This window comes from Hemicordylus capensis, chromosome 1 (assembly GCF_027244095.1).
Source record: "Hemicordylus capensis ecotype Gifberg chromosome 1, rHemCap1.1.pri, whole genome shotgun sequence".
Classification (NCBI taxonomy): Eukaryota; Metazoa; Chordata; class Lepidosauria; order Squamata; family Cordylidae; genus Hemicordylus; species Hemicordylus capensis.
Window position 1 is genome coordinate 247,977,745 of NC_069657.1, and position 15,525 is coordinate 247,993,269.

The 15,525-nt window shown below is 43.3% G+C and overlaps 1 protein-coding gene across 1 annotated transcript in view; it reads left to right on the forward strand.

Annotated features, from left to right (window-relative positions):
• Positions 1–15,525, forward strand: part of PKHD1 (PKHD1 ciliary IPT domain containing fibrocystin/polyductin) — a 436,391-nt gene that overhangs the window by 167,833 nt on the left and 253,033 nt on the right. The window contains exon 30 of the mRNA XM_053273219.1: positions 13,150–13,306. Within this exon, the coding sequence (XP_053129194.1) occupies positions 13,150–13,306 (157 nt within the window). The remainder of the gene's footprint in view (positions 1–13,149; positions 13,307–15,525) is intronic.

A 15,525-nucleotide genomic window follows, 5' to 3' on the forward strand; every position in this document is an offset into this window, starting at 1 on the left:
AAGTTTTTTGTCTTAATGCCGAAATGGCTGCTTGTGAGTTAAGCAGCTTAGTAATACTTAGTATTCATTTACGCCTTTCCCCAAGTTCTTAAAGTGTTTCACATACATATTGAAATAATCCTTATAGCCCTAAGACCTCCCAATGGGAATGTTGCATTATCTGGTAAGTTGCTGATAAAGTGGGAGATAGTGACTTGTCTAGCCTTTCTGAATTTGACCTGGCAATGATCGAATTGCATTTGTCCCATCATACATTTTCTTCCCTGCCCATTAACTCCATGCTGCTTGTAGAACTTGGGATTGAACTGGAAGCGTGTTATTAGGTCAAATTCAGAAGTGGCCAGATCTAGATCCTTTGCCACTTTATACTCAAACTGCAATGAAGCCCTTTTTGAGTGGACCAAACATGTATGTAGCACATTACAAAGTATGAGAAATTCCTCAGGGACTTCCAATCTATACATCAACACAAGGAGGGAAATTGAGGCAGTGGGTCAGCTGGTGGAGAAGATGCCATATTTCAGTTACAAGTACCTGGGCTTGGGGCTAAACTGCATGTTATATTAAGTTCATTATTGAGGCTGACACTCTTAATTTATATAACTTAACTAGCAGGCGGAGGGGGGGATGCAGTTGGGGCCACAGGGACAGGGTTTTTAACCTTTTGGCTCTGCCATGTTTCCAGTTGGGATTTCTGCAATTATCCAAAATGGCACATGCCATTTTGGATAGTGTTATGTAGATCATATTCAAACATGCTGCTTGTTCTACAAGAGAAAGAAAGAAAGAAAGAGATCAGGGAAGTTATACAAAGTTGTATTGAAGTTACACAAAGTTACACAAAAAGAAAGGCAAACTGTGTATAGGGAATTTGCTAAACACATTTCTGGACTGCTTCTGTAATAACTAAGAAAAGGCTGTCATACCTGTTTGTTTAGTTATTCAATTTCTATACCGATTGCTTTTTGATTATTGTTCTTGATTATTGTTCTTTATTTATTTAAAAATGTAAGTTTGCTGTCTCTTGGATTCTGCTCCCATAGTTAAAACTGTGTCCAAGTTTGCAGACAGTTGTCCCTTTAAACAGAACTAACAAGATATACACATAGTCAGTCATCCCAAAACTTTCTGTTTAAGATTAGAGTTAAGAAGCTTTCAATTTCCACATAGTCTAAAAAGCATGAAAATTGCAAGTTAAAGTGCCCATCTTAAATTCTGTGCCATATGGACTGCAAAGAATTATGCAGTTTTGTATATTATGATGCCTTAGAAATGAGGCTCCATGCCCTTACTTCCAAGTACATCCCATGCCCTTACTCACAAGTAGACTGTCAACCTGGATCATGAATATAGCTTGCATTCTTATGTAGACTAGACCTTACATTTGCAGGTAGGGCTGACTGTCTACTTGTGAGTAGGGGTACACCCTTACTCACTTTCACTCACAAGTAGACCACACCCTTACTTGTGATAGTCCTGCAACCTTACTTAGAAGTAAACCTTGCATCTTTTCTCAAACGTATCCTTAAAAGTAAAGGGGAGGTCTACTAATAAGGTTGAGAGTGATTCATGAGCAAGAATACACTGTCCACTTGCAATAAATTTGAGGATCAACTCATGAGTAAATTTGATGGTCTGCTCATTAGTAAGGATGTGATGTCTGCCTGCAAATAAGGCTGAGGGGTTACCCATGAATATGTTCAGGTCTACTCATGAGTAAGCTTGAGGATACAAATGTCTCATGAGTAAGAGCATGGGATCTACTTACAAGTAAGAGTAAGTTCTGCTAATGTGTAAAGGTTCCAAGTTCTGTTATAGTACATAGCATTTGAGCAAAGAATTGTGCCTTGTGGAGAACATCAGCTGGAAAACCATCAGGTGTATCTGTAGGAAGCAGAGGCGTAACTAGGGAAAACGGTGCCCGGGGCAAGCATTGAAATGGCGCCCCCCGCGCCCCCAACATACTACATTATACTTAGGTTTTTCCTCACAAGCGCCCGCCGCCGCCGCCAAGCCAGGCCACTGACTGGCTGCCAGGTGCCAGCAAAGCAATGGGGGGGGGGGGCGGCGCGGAAGGGACCGCTCGTGGGGGAGGGGGCGCCGACGCGCTCCCTTGACTGCTGCAGCACTGCTGCACTGAGCAGGAAACATTTGTATTAACAAAAAATTAAAAAAAAATTGTCATGGCGGCGCCCCCCATGTGACCAAAAAAGATGGTGCCCGGGGCACGTGCCCCCCCTGCCCCCCCTATAGTTACGCCTCTGGTAGGAAGTTATTGTTGCTGGACTGGAGACTTCTTGAATTTCTGTCTGGACATTTACAGGTGGCATTTTGGGCAAGCACTGTGCCTTGTAAAGATACATCAGGTAGAAATTCATTAGGGCATATCCAGCAAGTAATTGAGGGAACTGCAGCTGTTGGATTTCTGCCTTGATACACTTTCCCCAGACTACCCTAAAGCTGAAAGATCAAGGCAAAGCGTGGATGAACATGGAGCCTCATTTCTTAAGCAGCACTATATATGAGACTGTATAACACCTTTAGAGCTTATATGGTGTGGAAGTTAAGATGCAATTTCCATGCTTTTTAGAGCACAAGTAAAAATGGAAAGGATCTTAATGATCATCTTAAACAGAAGGTTTGTGGATGACTGAATCTGGAGGATTTTTTTTTTTAAAAGAAAGATCTGATTGGACACTGGGAAAGGAAGTTTAACAGTGAGGCTATTCACATGTTGGAGGGAAAACCGGGCTAAGGGAGCCCAGCCCCGTTTTCCTCCATTGTGAGAATCACTGGGCTCGTGGGCAAGCCTGGTGGTTTAACGGTGGCTAGCTCACCAAAGTAGCCATCCCCTTGCCATCTTTCTGCCATGTTAGTGGAAGGAGAAAAGAAAAACCCATCAAAGAATGGACACAGGAGAGCTGGTCTTGTCATAGCAAGCATGACGTATCCCCTTTGCTAAGCAGGGTCCACCCTGGTTGCATATGAATGGGAGACTACATGTGTGAGAACTCTAAGATATTCTCCTTAGGGGATGGAGCACATCTGCTTGCTTGCATACAGAAGGTTCTAAGTTCCCTCTTTGGCATCTCCAAGATGGGGCTGGGAGAGATTCCTGCCTGCAACCTTGGAGAAGCCGCTGCCAGTCTGTGTAGACAATACTGAGCTAGATGGACCAATGGTCTGACTAGAAATATGACAGCCTTCTATGTTCCTAACTGTGGCTTCAGAACCCTCACTAGTCAAAATCAACGCTAAGCACCCTTAGTTAATGTTACCCTGCTGTTATGGGGACTTCAGAGGCTCAGAGAAATACTGGATCTCCCCCCCCCCCCAAAAAAAACAACAACCAAGGATTATGCTTTAGCATATACTTGAATTAAAATAATAATAATTTAAGGGACATTTAAAAATGATAAAAGATAGTCACTCCATTCACACAACCATGTGTACCTGCGTGCAGCCTCTGACCTATGTATGCATGGTCATGTGAATGGGCATGTGTGACACCCATTCACATGATCATGCAAATCCAGATCAGAGGCTACACCTGGGTCGTGTGAATGGGGTCACTATCTGATGGCAAAAAAGTGTAGCAAATACATTAACTCTGTCTTTTTAGGAGGTAGTGTTTTAACTGCTGTATCTCAGCCATTTTTCAATTGATCTGTACAATATTTGGAGGGGTGATGTCTCTTGTCACCTAGTTGATGTCTGCCTATGGTTAGGTGGTTTTGACAGATGGTTCTGACATTATAAAAATAGAATGTATGGAACTTATAATGATAGAATGTTAAAAAAAAACCCACTTACAGTAACTATACTGGCACTAGGGATGTGCAAACAGGTTCGACATCAAACATATTTTATGTCGAACTAGTTCAGTTCGACAGTAAGGGGTTGAACCAAACCACCCCGTTTGGCCCAACCCAGTGGGTCTGCCATTGCATCAGCAAGCTCACGGCTGTCTAAAATATTTGAGATAGTTCAATCCCTGACAAATTTTCTGGTACAGATAATGAAGTTAGAGAATTGGGTATTGGCTGTGAGGTTTTTAAGGGCTTTTTTGTGGATAAAATTTCACTATTCCGCTGGGACATCCCCCTTACTCTTGATGCAATTGAGGAATTGGAGGCTCTGTGGTAGTCTACCTGGCCAATTTTTGAGAATTTTAACCAACTTTCGGAGGCTGATGTTGAAAAAACTCTGATGGCTACGAGGCCTACCATATGTCCCCTAGATCCTTGCCCCTCCTGGCTGGTGAAGGCCACCTGGGAGGGGTTGCAGACCTCCCTTGGAAATATTATCAATCTTTCTCTGGAGGCAGGGATTTTCCCAGAAGAGCTGAAGGAGGCATTAGTTAGGCTACTTTTGAAGATGCCATCGTTGGATGCCTCAGAGCCAACTAACTACCGCCCGGTATTGAATGTGCCTGTTTTAGGTAAAGTGATAGAGCGAGCGGTAGCAGTACAACTTCAGACGTTTTTGGAGGATGCAGCGATTCTCCATCCCTTCCAGTCTGGGTTTTGGCCTGGGCATGGGGTAGAAACGGTCCTTTTCTCCCTAGCTGATTATCTCCGTTGCCAGCTAGATAGGGGAGCATTTAAGGTATTAACCTTAACATTCTACATGGTATGGGTCCTCCATACCTCCAAGACCGCCTGGTTCGATATGTCCCTCTCCAGGTCCTGAGATCAGCCACAAATAATGCCTTGGTGATCCCGGGCCCTAGGGATATTAAATTGCAATCAACCAGAGCCAGAGCCTTCTCAGTGGTGTCCCCGACTCTATGGAACGGTCTCTCGGATAATACCAGAGCTCTCCATGATCTGTTGGCCTTTCGTAAGGCATGTAAGACTGAAATGTTCCGCTGGGTATTCGGTTGCTGAGATAGCTGGTCGTAGAGTGATCCTGTAATCCATGGTTATTATGTCATGTGGAATGAGTATTGTATGGGGTTGTGGTTTATGAGGTTATGTAAGATATATTTTTTGGAATTGTGTTGCTGTGTATGTTATTGCTTGTAAGCTGACCTGAGTCATATGGAAGTAGGGCGACATATAAATCTAACTAACTAAACCCCAGACCACCACCACCCCGCCCGTTCAGGGGGTTCATGAGCATTTTTTCCTTGTAAAATTACATTTTTAAAAAATCCTCTGGAGGGGTTCTCCGAGGTGGCCGGTGGGGTGTCCATGGAAGTTTCCCCTCCCTCCACCAGCCTCCCATCCTTCAAAAACTGGCCCACTTTCTCCTCAGCACATCGGGCATTTTGGAGGCTGCTGGCCTGCGCAATGGGCTTTTGCATGGCCTGGCATGACCCAGGCCACACAGAGGCCCATTGTGCAGGTGCAGTGGCCTCCAAAATGGCCACTGCACTGGGGGGAAGTCCCAAACTGGCCAGTTCTGGAAGGAAGGGAGGCCAGCGTGGGGGGAGGGGGAACCTCTGTGGATCCCCACCACCACCTCGGAGAACCCCAATGGCGGGGGTAAGTTTAAATTTTTTTAAAAAATGTTCATGGACCTCCATTCAAGTTATGCCCATGTGATTCTGGTGATATTGAGTCAATAGCCCCTGTTCTCTTATGATGTGTGTTCTACCTAGATCTTCGGACTAGGTTAATCCAGTCCTTACTTAAAAAATTGGTCATCAAGCCCAGTATCCATATCCTTGCATGGTAGGGCAAGGAAGGAAAACACGGTTAGACAACTTGACTGGACTAAGCCTATTTTTAAAATCCAGATTTTGGTAGATATGAAGGACCAGATGTTAGTAATTACCAAAAATGTTCTCTGAGTGAGAATAGGAACAATAATTATAAATTGGCTAAGCTCAGAACTAGGTCAGGGCGTGTGATCTAATATAATGGGAAATATAGGGAATTTTTGCATTCTAAAAGAATATGATCAATGTCCATGGAAGCTGGTGGATCTTTTCTAAGAAGATGTGAACTTTTTATTGATGCCTCTCAGCTTGGTTTTTATGAGGGTGCTGTACTGTTGGGAGGAGGTGGGTGTCTCATCTCACTCAGCATAAAGCAAGTGGCTCTACAGACTGCTTTAGGCCATGAGATTTCACTTACATCCTAGAATGGTCAATTGTAGTTGTTATGAGAGTTGTTACTTCTCAGCCCTTGCTTTTGCTCATTATCGCTGATAAGCATGCAGGGCAGGCTTGAAGATGTTTTTCAACTCATGTGAAAAGTGCCCCCCTTTTTGGTATGCTTCATCCAAGGCAATTTCCTACTTGACAGTTGCGTAGGGAAAACGTGAATACACCACAGCACACATACTATGTGCCACGGTATACACAGTGGTGGGAAATGACAATCGGGAATTCCTGTGGGTGCAAGATCGACAACTGTGTTTGTCGTGTGTGTGTTCATACATGGCCTATGTGCTCTGTTTTGGAAGTGATGCCTAGCCATGAAAAGGTTCTTGTCTAAAGCAGCCCTGGGGAGATTCTTAACATAGACCTTCCAGATACATGTTTATGATCCTAGTGCTTTGTAATGCTTCGTGATCCTCCCACAAAGCATTACAGTATCCCTGCCACATGTTATATGTTACTGTACATGTTATAAGCAGGTATAGAGCATTCTATAAGCATACAAGTGGAAATCATGGGAGAAAATTGTAGTGGATGTTCTGTGATGAAAGGAAGGAGGGGCTGAGGGATGCTTTATAAACAGGCCTGTACAACTAGTGTCCCACCAAGCTCAGCTGCAACCCATCAGGAGCTCATTCACCTTCCTGCTGCTGCTGCCACCACCCACTTCTGGTGCTCCACAAAATGGAGGTTCTTGGGTATCTGGCAACCACAGGATATGGCTGTGGTGACTCGCCGAGGCGAATGCAGCTTGAAACTACCTTTGAGGTAGTAATGACAGTCGCAATGCTTGTTACAAACGTCCAGCTACTAATATGTTTAGGAAGATAGCTTTACTGTACCTGCTCTTTTGTCTTTTTTAGATTTTTGTAACTGTTTTCATTTACTGGTCAATGACCAAAATAAAATCTACCTACCTACCTTTTTAGATTAGAGTGTTGAAAGATTGGGAGGGTGCAAAAGAAATGAATTTGTCTTTTTAAACTATGGTTCTATTCACCTTCCTAATTACTGCTTCACTAGGAAATAGCTGCTTGCTTTAAAAAAAAAAAATCCCTTAAGAGCGAAACACGATCAACTTGTGTTTGTTTCTGTAAACATTTGTGTGTGTCCTTAAGGAGATAATTATTTCTGTTGTTGCATGAATATGGTGGCCACTTGTCTCGAAATAATTAGAGCAGATGGTTGTTAATGCATGCATTCAGAAAAGGACACTTGGCAACAAAAGGTATCTGACCCCCCACCCCTTCTTTTGTCATTTCTGAAGATGTGGTTTTGCTTCCCTTCAGGTGGGTGAGGGGAGGGCTAAGAGAAAGCAAATCTCTCTGGTGTATTAATCTGAGAAGCTGTCAAGAGTTCACAGCCTGGAAAGTACGCACCGTGTATTCCATCACTGAAATTAAGTGTTCTGAAAGGTGGTGCTGGAGTCCTGGGTCTCTGGCATGGGAAAATATATACACTGTATTCCATCACTTAAAATGTTAACCTTGTCCCTCACTGGTGACTGGGAACAGGAACACTTGCTCTATGCTTGCTAGTTAAATGGCAATCTGTCAATGCAGGGGGAAAAAACTGGCTGCCTTGTGTTATGTCAGTCTCTGTGATTTGGCGTTAATGTTTTGAAGTCTCACTTGTTCGCTCTTGCAAGGCCGGGTGAAGGGAGTGGTAATGCATTACTTAAAGATTTCCCAATGCCTCAACTACACTCTCTCTGCTGCTGTGGATCACAGCTGCTAACAGAAATGTTTTCCCAGTCACAGAAAAATGGGGGAAGTGTTTTTTCACTTGTGTGATTGTGGGTGGTGTGTGTTGTAAAATCGGTCAAGGAACAGTGGTGGCACTGGCTTGAGGAGCTGGAAGTGTTTCTGTACATTTTCAGACTCTGGCTGTGTCACCGAGTTTCTAGATCCCATTGATGTCAGTGGGATAAATGCATCCAGTTGCCTCCTGTGCTCTATCCTTTGATAGATTTAAACTTTTTAACTTTAGTGAAATACTGTTTCACCATCAAGTTAAATCTTAATTACATGGAGATGTTCGTGTCGTCTGATTCTGAAGGACTCGGTAAATACATACCATTGAAGATTTTAAATCTGTCATATGCTTTTTGATCCTTACCTTGTTTGTCCTCACAGCAACCTTAGAAGGAGGGTAATTACTACTTTCAGTGTAAAAATGTGGGATCTTGGGCTGACAGCCAAAGCATCGGAGCAGGAGGCTGCTCTTAATGCAGCCAGAGACTTCCCTAGCAGCAGAGCATTTGGGGTGGAGCATTTTTCACTGATCTCCCCTGCCTCCAGAAATGCTCTATGTCTTCCAGAAATATGTCTCTGAGGACTGTACGACTCTCAAGAATATATTTCTGGAAGGCACAGAGCACTTTTGGAGGCCGGGGAGATCAGCAAAAATTGCCTCCTCAGCTCCCTGTGTTCATATGCTCCACTGCTGGGAGTTGCTCTGCTGCTGCTGTTCTGGATGTCAGCCAGCGTTCATTTCTTCACTTTTGCTTAGTGGATGCATGTCTGAGCTACCTATTTATTTTTTTAAAATTAAAATGTATTTTTAGTGAAAACTTTTGATGTTGGGATTCAGAACCAACCGACCTACTGCAGTACCCCTCCCTGGGTAATCCCTCCCTGGGTAATCCACCCCTTTCCCATAATCCAAACCCATCGAAAGTAGAGAGAAAGAAGGATAGCAAGGGAGAGAGGAAGAGAAGCAAGAGGATACACTGAGCTGCACCAAACCACCAGAGATACTCAGAAATAGGCCAAGCATAGCAAGGATTTAAAGAACTCTAAGAATTTAGACTCCATACCATTGGATTTAGTCCCAACATAATACCGATTAAATACAAATTGTAGTTCTGCCAGGTTTAGAAGCTCCTCTTTGCTCTCCTCCGCATTAAAGGGGCTAGGCAAGCCTTTGATTTTCAAGGGATTGTGCTGTGATTCGGAAGCCAAATCATGTTTCAGCACATCTCTAATAACAATTGTCCCGATTTCCAAGTGACTGTGGGCATTCTAAATTTGCTTCATGGCCAAAGGCGGCGGGGCATGTGGTCAGAGCCTTCATTCTTTCAATCTGTCTCTGGACAGCAGATCACACTATGCTATACCTGTCTGCTTTTCATTACACCAAAAGAAGTTGTATTATGCTAAAACTATGTTCTCTACAAACCAGATGCCTCCCACCAAGCCTCCCATCCACCCATTATATTCAGAGCTCTGTGCAATTTCATATGTGTGCATGCTTACACATAACACTATCAGAGCTTAAAAAGAAAGAAAGAAATCAGTATCTGGGGAATTGGTACTATACCCTTCACTCACATCATACATGCATACTCGTTCAGGAAATTTCTTGTCATTAGAAATGCTTTCAAGACTTTCCTCACCCAGTATTTCTCCTGAGACCTTGGAGGTTTGAATGATCTGTTCTTGGTTTTGAACTGAACCAATGGAACAGCAGAGGATTTTTGTTGCATTTTTTTGCTGAATTTTGTACGGAGCTCTGTACTTATGTATTTTTCCTGGCCTTTAGTTCCTGAAGTTAATTCGTGTGTCTCCCCTCCGGTTTCCACAGGCACACACTACTGATACAACACTGCTTCAAAAAACAATATTGATGTGATTGTACGTTGTCTGGACATTTTTATATTATTAGTTTTTTACTACTACCCATGAGTGCATGTGTGCTTTAGTAAAACACTATCCTGAAAGAATGCTGATGTGGTTAATCACATGATTACATGATAATGACATTTGTAGTGTTTTATCAATGCACATGTAAAGCTCAGTAACACAGAGGGGGGAAATATCCAAGTGAACTGAAGGAACTGAAAGCTGCCTCAAACAATGCATGCTCCAGTTCCAAAATCAATGTTTAGAAATTTTCCTAATTAAAGTGAAATTCAGGAGTAGCAAAGCAAACCCATGAAACAAAGGAATAGAACAGGAGGAAGTCCTGTTCTCTACTTGTAATTGCCTTGGGATTTGCTAATGAGAGGCAGTATATAAATTTTACTAATAACAAATAATGAAAACAGATATGTAGAGTATGTATGACTTACATGAGAAAGTTGTGTTGGCATCACTTAACTACTACTTACGGCTTGCTAGAAAAGGAAAAGCAAGTTACTCTTGCTTTCCCTCCTCTGGGAACACTTTTCTGCTAGTTTTGTGAGCAAAGTGGCAAAGAATGGCAGAAGCGTGGCTTTTGAGTAAGCACTCCTGGCTGAGATACTACTCACAAGAAGATCTACAGGGCCCTTAAAACAGCTTACAGCTTTTCCCAGCTTTTCCCTGCAGTTCTTTTAGGAGGAAATGTGCATGCTCCAAAGCACTTCCACTGGACATATAAAGTAATACTAGCCAACCCCTCACAGAGCATCTGTGCATTCTTTGGGGCCGGCGGTTACCTCTTCCCCACCTTCTGCCCCAGTCTCTGCTTCTGGGCCCAGCCACATCTCCTCCCCACTGCCACTTCTGCCCCCCCTTCTTTCCCCCCTCCTGGGCCTTGCCTCTACAGCCGGGCCGGACCCGGCCCGCCACCTCTGGCCTCCACAGCTGGGCCCCTGCTGCGGCAACCAATCTTCCTGGGTGCGCCTCGGCCAATCAGGCGCGTCCGCCACCCAGCCAATCAGCTGGGCTCTGGGACGCACATTCCAAGGCACACCCAGGAGAATTAATATAATAGATGCTGCAGTCCTATCCACCTAGAACTGATGGGCAGTGTTCCTTGCCATTAGACACTGTGGGGAAGCAAGTTCCTCTTTAATGAAAGACTTATTTTCCCACAATAAATCCCCAGGCGAAGCCCAAATCATTGACTCCACCCAGAATACAGTGTGAGATGCACTAGTTCCCCACAGAAGTACAGGTGATGTCAAAGGCTTCTGCTGGCACCTTAAATGTAATGTGGTACAGCGGCTGGAATATAACCTTGGATAGGAAGCAGGCTTTAATCTACACTCAATTCTGAAGCTCACTGGATATCCCTGAGCAAATCTCTGTGTGTGTCTTTCTCAACCCAACCTGCCCTTTAAGGTTGTTTTAAGGCAAAAATAAGTAACCCTCTGAATTCATTAGAGGAAAGCTAGAGTACCTATGATGTAATTTATTATTATTATTATTATTATCCTAAATACCAACCAAATAAGGTGCAATTTTAATTTAATATTCTTTTCAATTGCCATTCCTCACACAGGATACCCAAGGTAATACATAGTAAACAATAAGTAAAAGTAATAATGCAGCTGCAAATAATACAATCAGTAAAAAATTTCAGAAGCAAAATTTTAAAAGTAGTCAGTCCTTCCTCCAGTGTAAACCCATTAAAAGCTGGAAAAGGCCTCCTTAAGTAAAAGGTCTTCATCTGGTGATAGAAACCAGTTAGGAAGGTAGCCTGATAAATCTCCCTTGGCAGGGAGTTCCAGAGCATGGGTGCCATGAGGAAAAAGGCCCTGCTTCTTATCTTGAGTAACTTAACTGAAGGTTAGTTTGGAATCTGGAGCAGAATCTGACCAGCACACCTTAAATAGTAGCACATCTGAAAAAATATAGGAAGAACAACTCTGTCAGGTTCATTTGGCTTAAGCATTTTAGAGTTTTAAAGATAAGTACTGACCCTTGAATTGGGCTTGGGAAATATACAGGTAACTACAGGTGAGCCAAAATTGGTGTTGTGTGCCTTGCCTCAGGTAGGACGCAAGAAACAGAATGTTGCATGAACTACAGTTCCAGTCTCTTTTCAGAGGCATTGCCAAATGCAGCACTTTCCAGTAGCCTATTCAAGAAAACATGCATAAAATCAACAATTCTTAATTTTTTCACAATTTTAAAATTAAATGCATAGAAGCTATGAGTCTATGAAATGGGGGTGGGGAGAAGAGACAGGCTGAAAAATAATATTCTAAAATTGTGAACAAACCTTACTGCTGAACCAAACAGCAACTACCACCAAAATCTGTCTGTAGGGAGAAACCTAAGGCTCTGGCCCTGCAGGGATAAACTAATAAACCAAATTAAGACCTATCCCCAAAAGAAATAGCTGCTGCCACCTCCTGAATTGGGGGTCAGCAGCAGTGTTCCCTGTAAAAGGGAATCCTAGATGTTGTTGACTACAGCTCCGAGAATCCCTAGTTGCAGTGGGCTTTGGCTGAGAATACTGGGAGTTGTAGTCAAGGACATCTGGGATTCCCTCTTACAGGGAACACTGGTAAGCAGGACAGTCCTAGAATGTATGTATCTGAGCACTGTCAAGGCGGGAATATGGGATGGGATATATTCTGCTCAGAATACACCCAGACTAGAACCCATAACTGCTTTCAAAGGGTAAAATATTTATTTAGGATGCATGATACCAGGATTGGCAGGAAGTTGATAAATGAAAAAAAATGATGTTTCTAACTAATAACTTATACTATAACCTGCATTATTCTTCTATCTGCTTCTGCTTTCTTCCTCACCAGCCTCTTTATCCTTGGTATCTTGGAGCTGATTGAGGAGAGCAAACATGTCTTCATCTCCCTTCCTTTCTTGGTTCTCTCAGACAGAGTGGTTGGTCTTTCATGGCTGTTTTGGTGGGGAGGGCTCAGTCCAACTGACCCAGAAGCAGGATTGCGATTGTTTCTGTAGTGGACACCAATGTGTTCAGAAAGGGGTGGAACTGTAGTTCTGTGGAAGAGCATCTGCTTTGCACACAAAACTTCCCAGTTTTAATCGCCGGCATCCCCAAGTAGGGCTGGGAAGGATTCCTGTCTGAAAACTTGAGGAGCTGCTGTCAGTCATTGTCGACGACATTGAGCTAGATGGATTGCTTCATAACTCCCCCCCCGCCCCGCCCCGCCCAACTTTATGCCAGCATCATTTGAAGGATGGAGGGTGAATGCTTTTAATATATTGGTCCTCAAAGGCACGTCGGATAAGGATTCACCCATATGGTTTAGGCTTTAAATCTAACTGATCTACCCAGCTAAGCATGTTTTCTTCTGGAAAAAAATATCTGTGTTGCTAAATCTCCTTGCTATTTTATTTTAGAGCACCCTCCCTCTACGATTCTGTGGACAGTGGTCAAAGAATATGAGCTGGCTTCATGGATATCCACCACAAGATGGCGATAATGTCACAGTAGAAAGAGGACAGACTTTATTCGTGGATACCAGCACAAGCATCCTTAACTTACTTCATGTCAAAGGTCTGAACATCTCTCTCTTCCTCCTTTTACCTCCCCCTGCCCCACCGCCACCATTCATGATGTGGAGTTTCATTGTTAGAGAAGCATGAGGCAGTGTGTTAGAGTGGCAGCTAAATGTAGGAAGCATCAGAAAGGAAATAAGAAAATTGTAATGGGCTGTTTATTAATATTAATAGAGAGCTCTGTTTATTTTATAGTTTTCAATACTATTTAAGGAGGAAGATTCTCTTGCTATTTACGCTGAGCACCTGCATATGATGCTGTACTAGTATGTATAGAAAACTTTGCAGTAGTTCAGTGTGGACCTTGTTTATATAGAATTAGTTTTGCTGTTACTACATGATAGCAGTTGTTTGTGTGGTTTCAATGTGTTGATTTGAATTCTGCAGGGCTGAAGTGCCAGATTATCCCTGAACAAGTTGCTCTTAATTAGTCTGTAACTGCCATGTGGTAAATTGATGATAACCAACCACTTCTCCAGGCTGCTGCAAGGATGATAAAATAAGGCCTGATATACTAGATACCGTTGTAGTATGGTTGCTTCTGTAAAATTGTTTCATTGTGGTTGAGTCCTACATCACATTGGTAACCTCTAAAATCTCCGATTCCATGGGGGAGGTGCCCAGATTACATGGGTGCTTCTCATACAAATATCAGCAATTAATCACAAAGGAGAGGTGGAGCTACGACTGGTGTTTCCACGCCCGCCCCCCCCCCCGTGATGTGATGTAGGAGCAAATTACAGCAAAGTGGTTTTGCAAAGGCAACTACAGAACACTGGGCCATATTCCCCCTCTCATTAAGCTCTTCCAGTCAGCTTTCCTGATCATTCATAGAACATAGGAAGCAAGAATGACTGTACAAGATACAGGGCCTTTGCAATGGTTGCTCCTGTGAAATGGAATGATTTACTGGACACTGTCAGACACTCCCTCTATCGTAGCCTTCAGGCAGGAGTGCAAAACACATTTATTCAGGTGGTATAAGTGGTGGTGTGGAACTGGCCATATGAACATAGTCTTCCAAATGCTGCCAGCATTCCATAGGTGAAAAGATTCGTGCAGCACCCGGTTTCCTTAACTAAGAATCACGGTCAGGGTGTACCTCCCTCCTTATGTGCTTTGATATCTTGTCCAGCTGCTGTACACTCCGTTTCCTAGTAGGCAGGATGCTCTACTTAGCCACAGTCTGAATCAGTTCACAAATGGTCCTATAATATGTTATACTTAACAGTTTGAAACCAGTCTCACTAGCGGCAGTGTGTCAAGTGGCAGGCTGTGCACTAAATGGGGCATTACTGGAGTCAGGATGCATTTATCCCCCACTTCTCTCTGAGAGGCTGAACTCCAGGAAGCTCAGGGGAGGGGGCTGAAACCTCAGCAATGGCAACTCCGTGCGTGTTGCCACTAATGTTATTTTATAAAGGCAACTTCTACTTACCAGGGACAGGTACCAAATGAACGGGTAATTGGGGGGTGATATTTTAAACATAGTTCTGAGTTAGTCGAGTTAGAGTATGTGTGTGTTGTTGCTGGGGCATGAAAGAGGGGCCAGACCCCTATTGCTTTTGTGGTGGGGGCAGGGGGACTTATAGTAGCTGCAGGGAAACTCAAGGGGGTAGCCGGCTAGTGGTTTTAGTGTTTGTATTTAAAGCACAAAAAAACTCTGATTTTTTTGTGCTTTTGGTCCACCTGCTGGCACAGGTTTCCTTCCCAGAATGCACTGGGAAGGATTAGTCACATGACACTACTTTTCCTGTTGCATTCTGGCAAGGAAAATAGCATCAGCAGGGAGACAGACAGAGCTACTTCTGCTAAAGAGCTTTTCCTGTTTCAAAATCCAAGGCAACTGTGTCACTGCTCTAAATAAGCTTTTCCATCCCCCTCTAATTTTGGCAGCACATTAAAAAGGGCCCCTTTCCCACCAATGTTGCCTCTCCCATTTCTACTGCTGACAAAAATGTTGGCAGAAATGTGGGGGTGGGGGTGGTGCATTTCAATATAGCCCTCAGACCAATGAAGAACAATGGTCTGAAGCAACAGTGCAAGTAGTCATTCTTCCAGTGGGAAACATTGATCAACTTTTACCTGGAGGATAAAAGTGCATATATTTATGTGCTATTGATATGCATATACATTTTTTAACATATTGCATCACATCATTATTTTAAATGTGTGTGATCATAGAATTTGAAGTCATACTGAAGGACTAAACTAGCT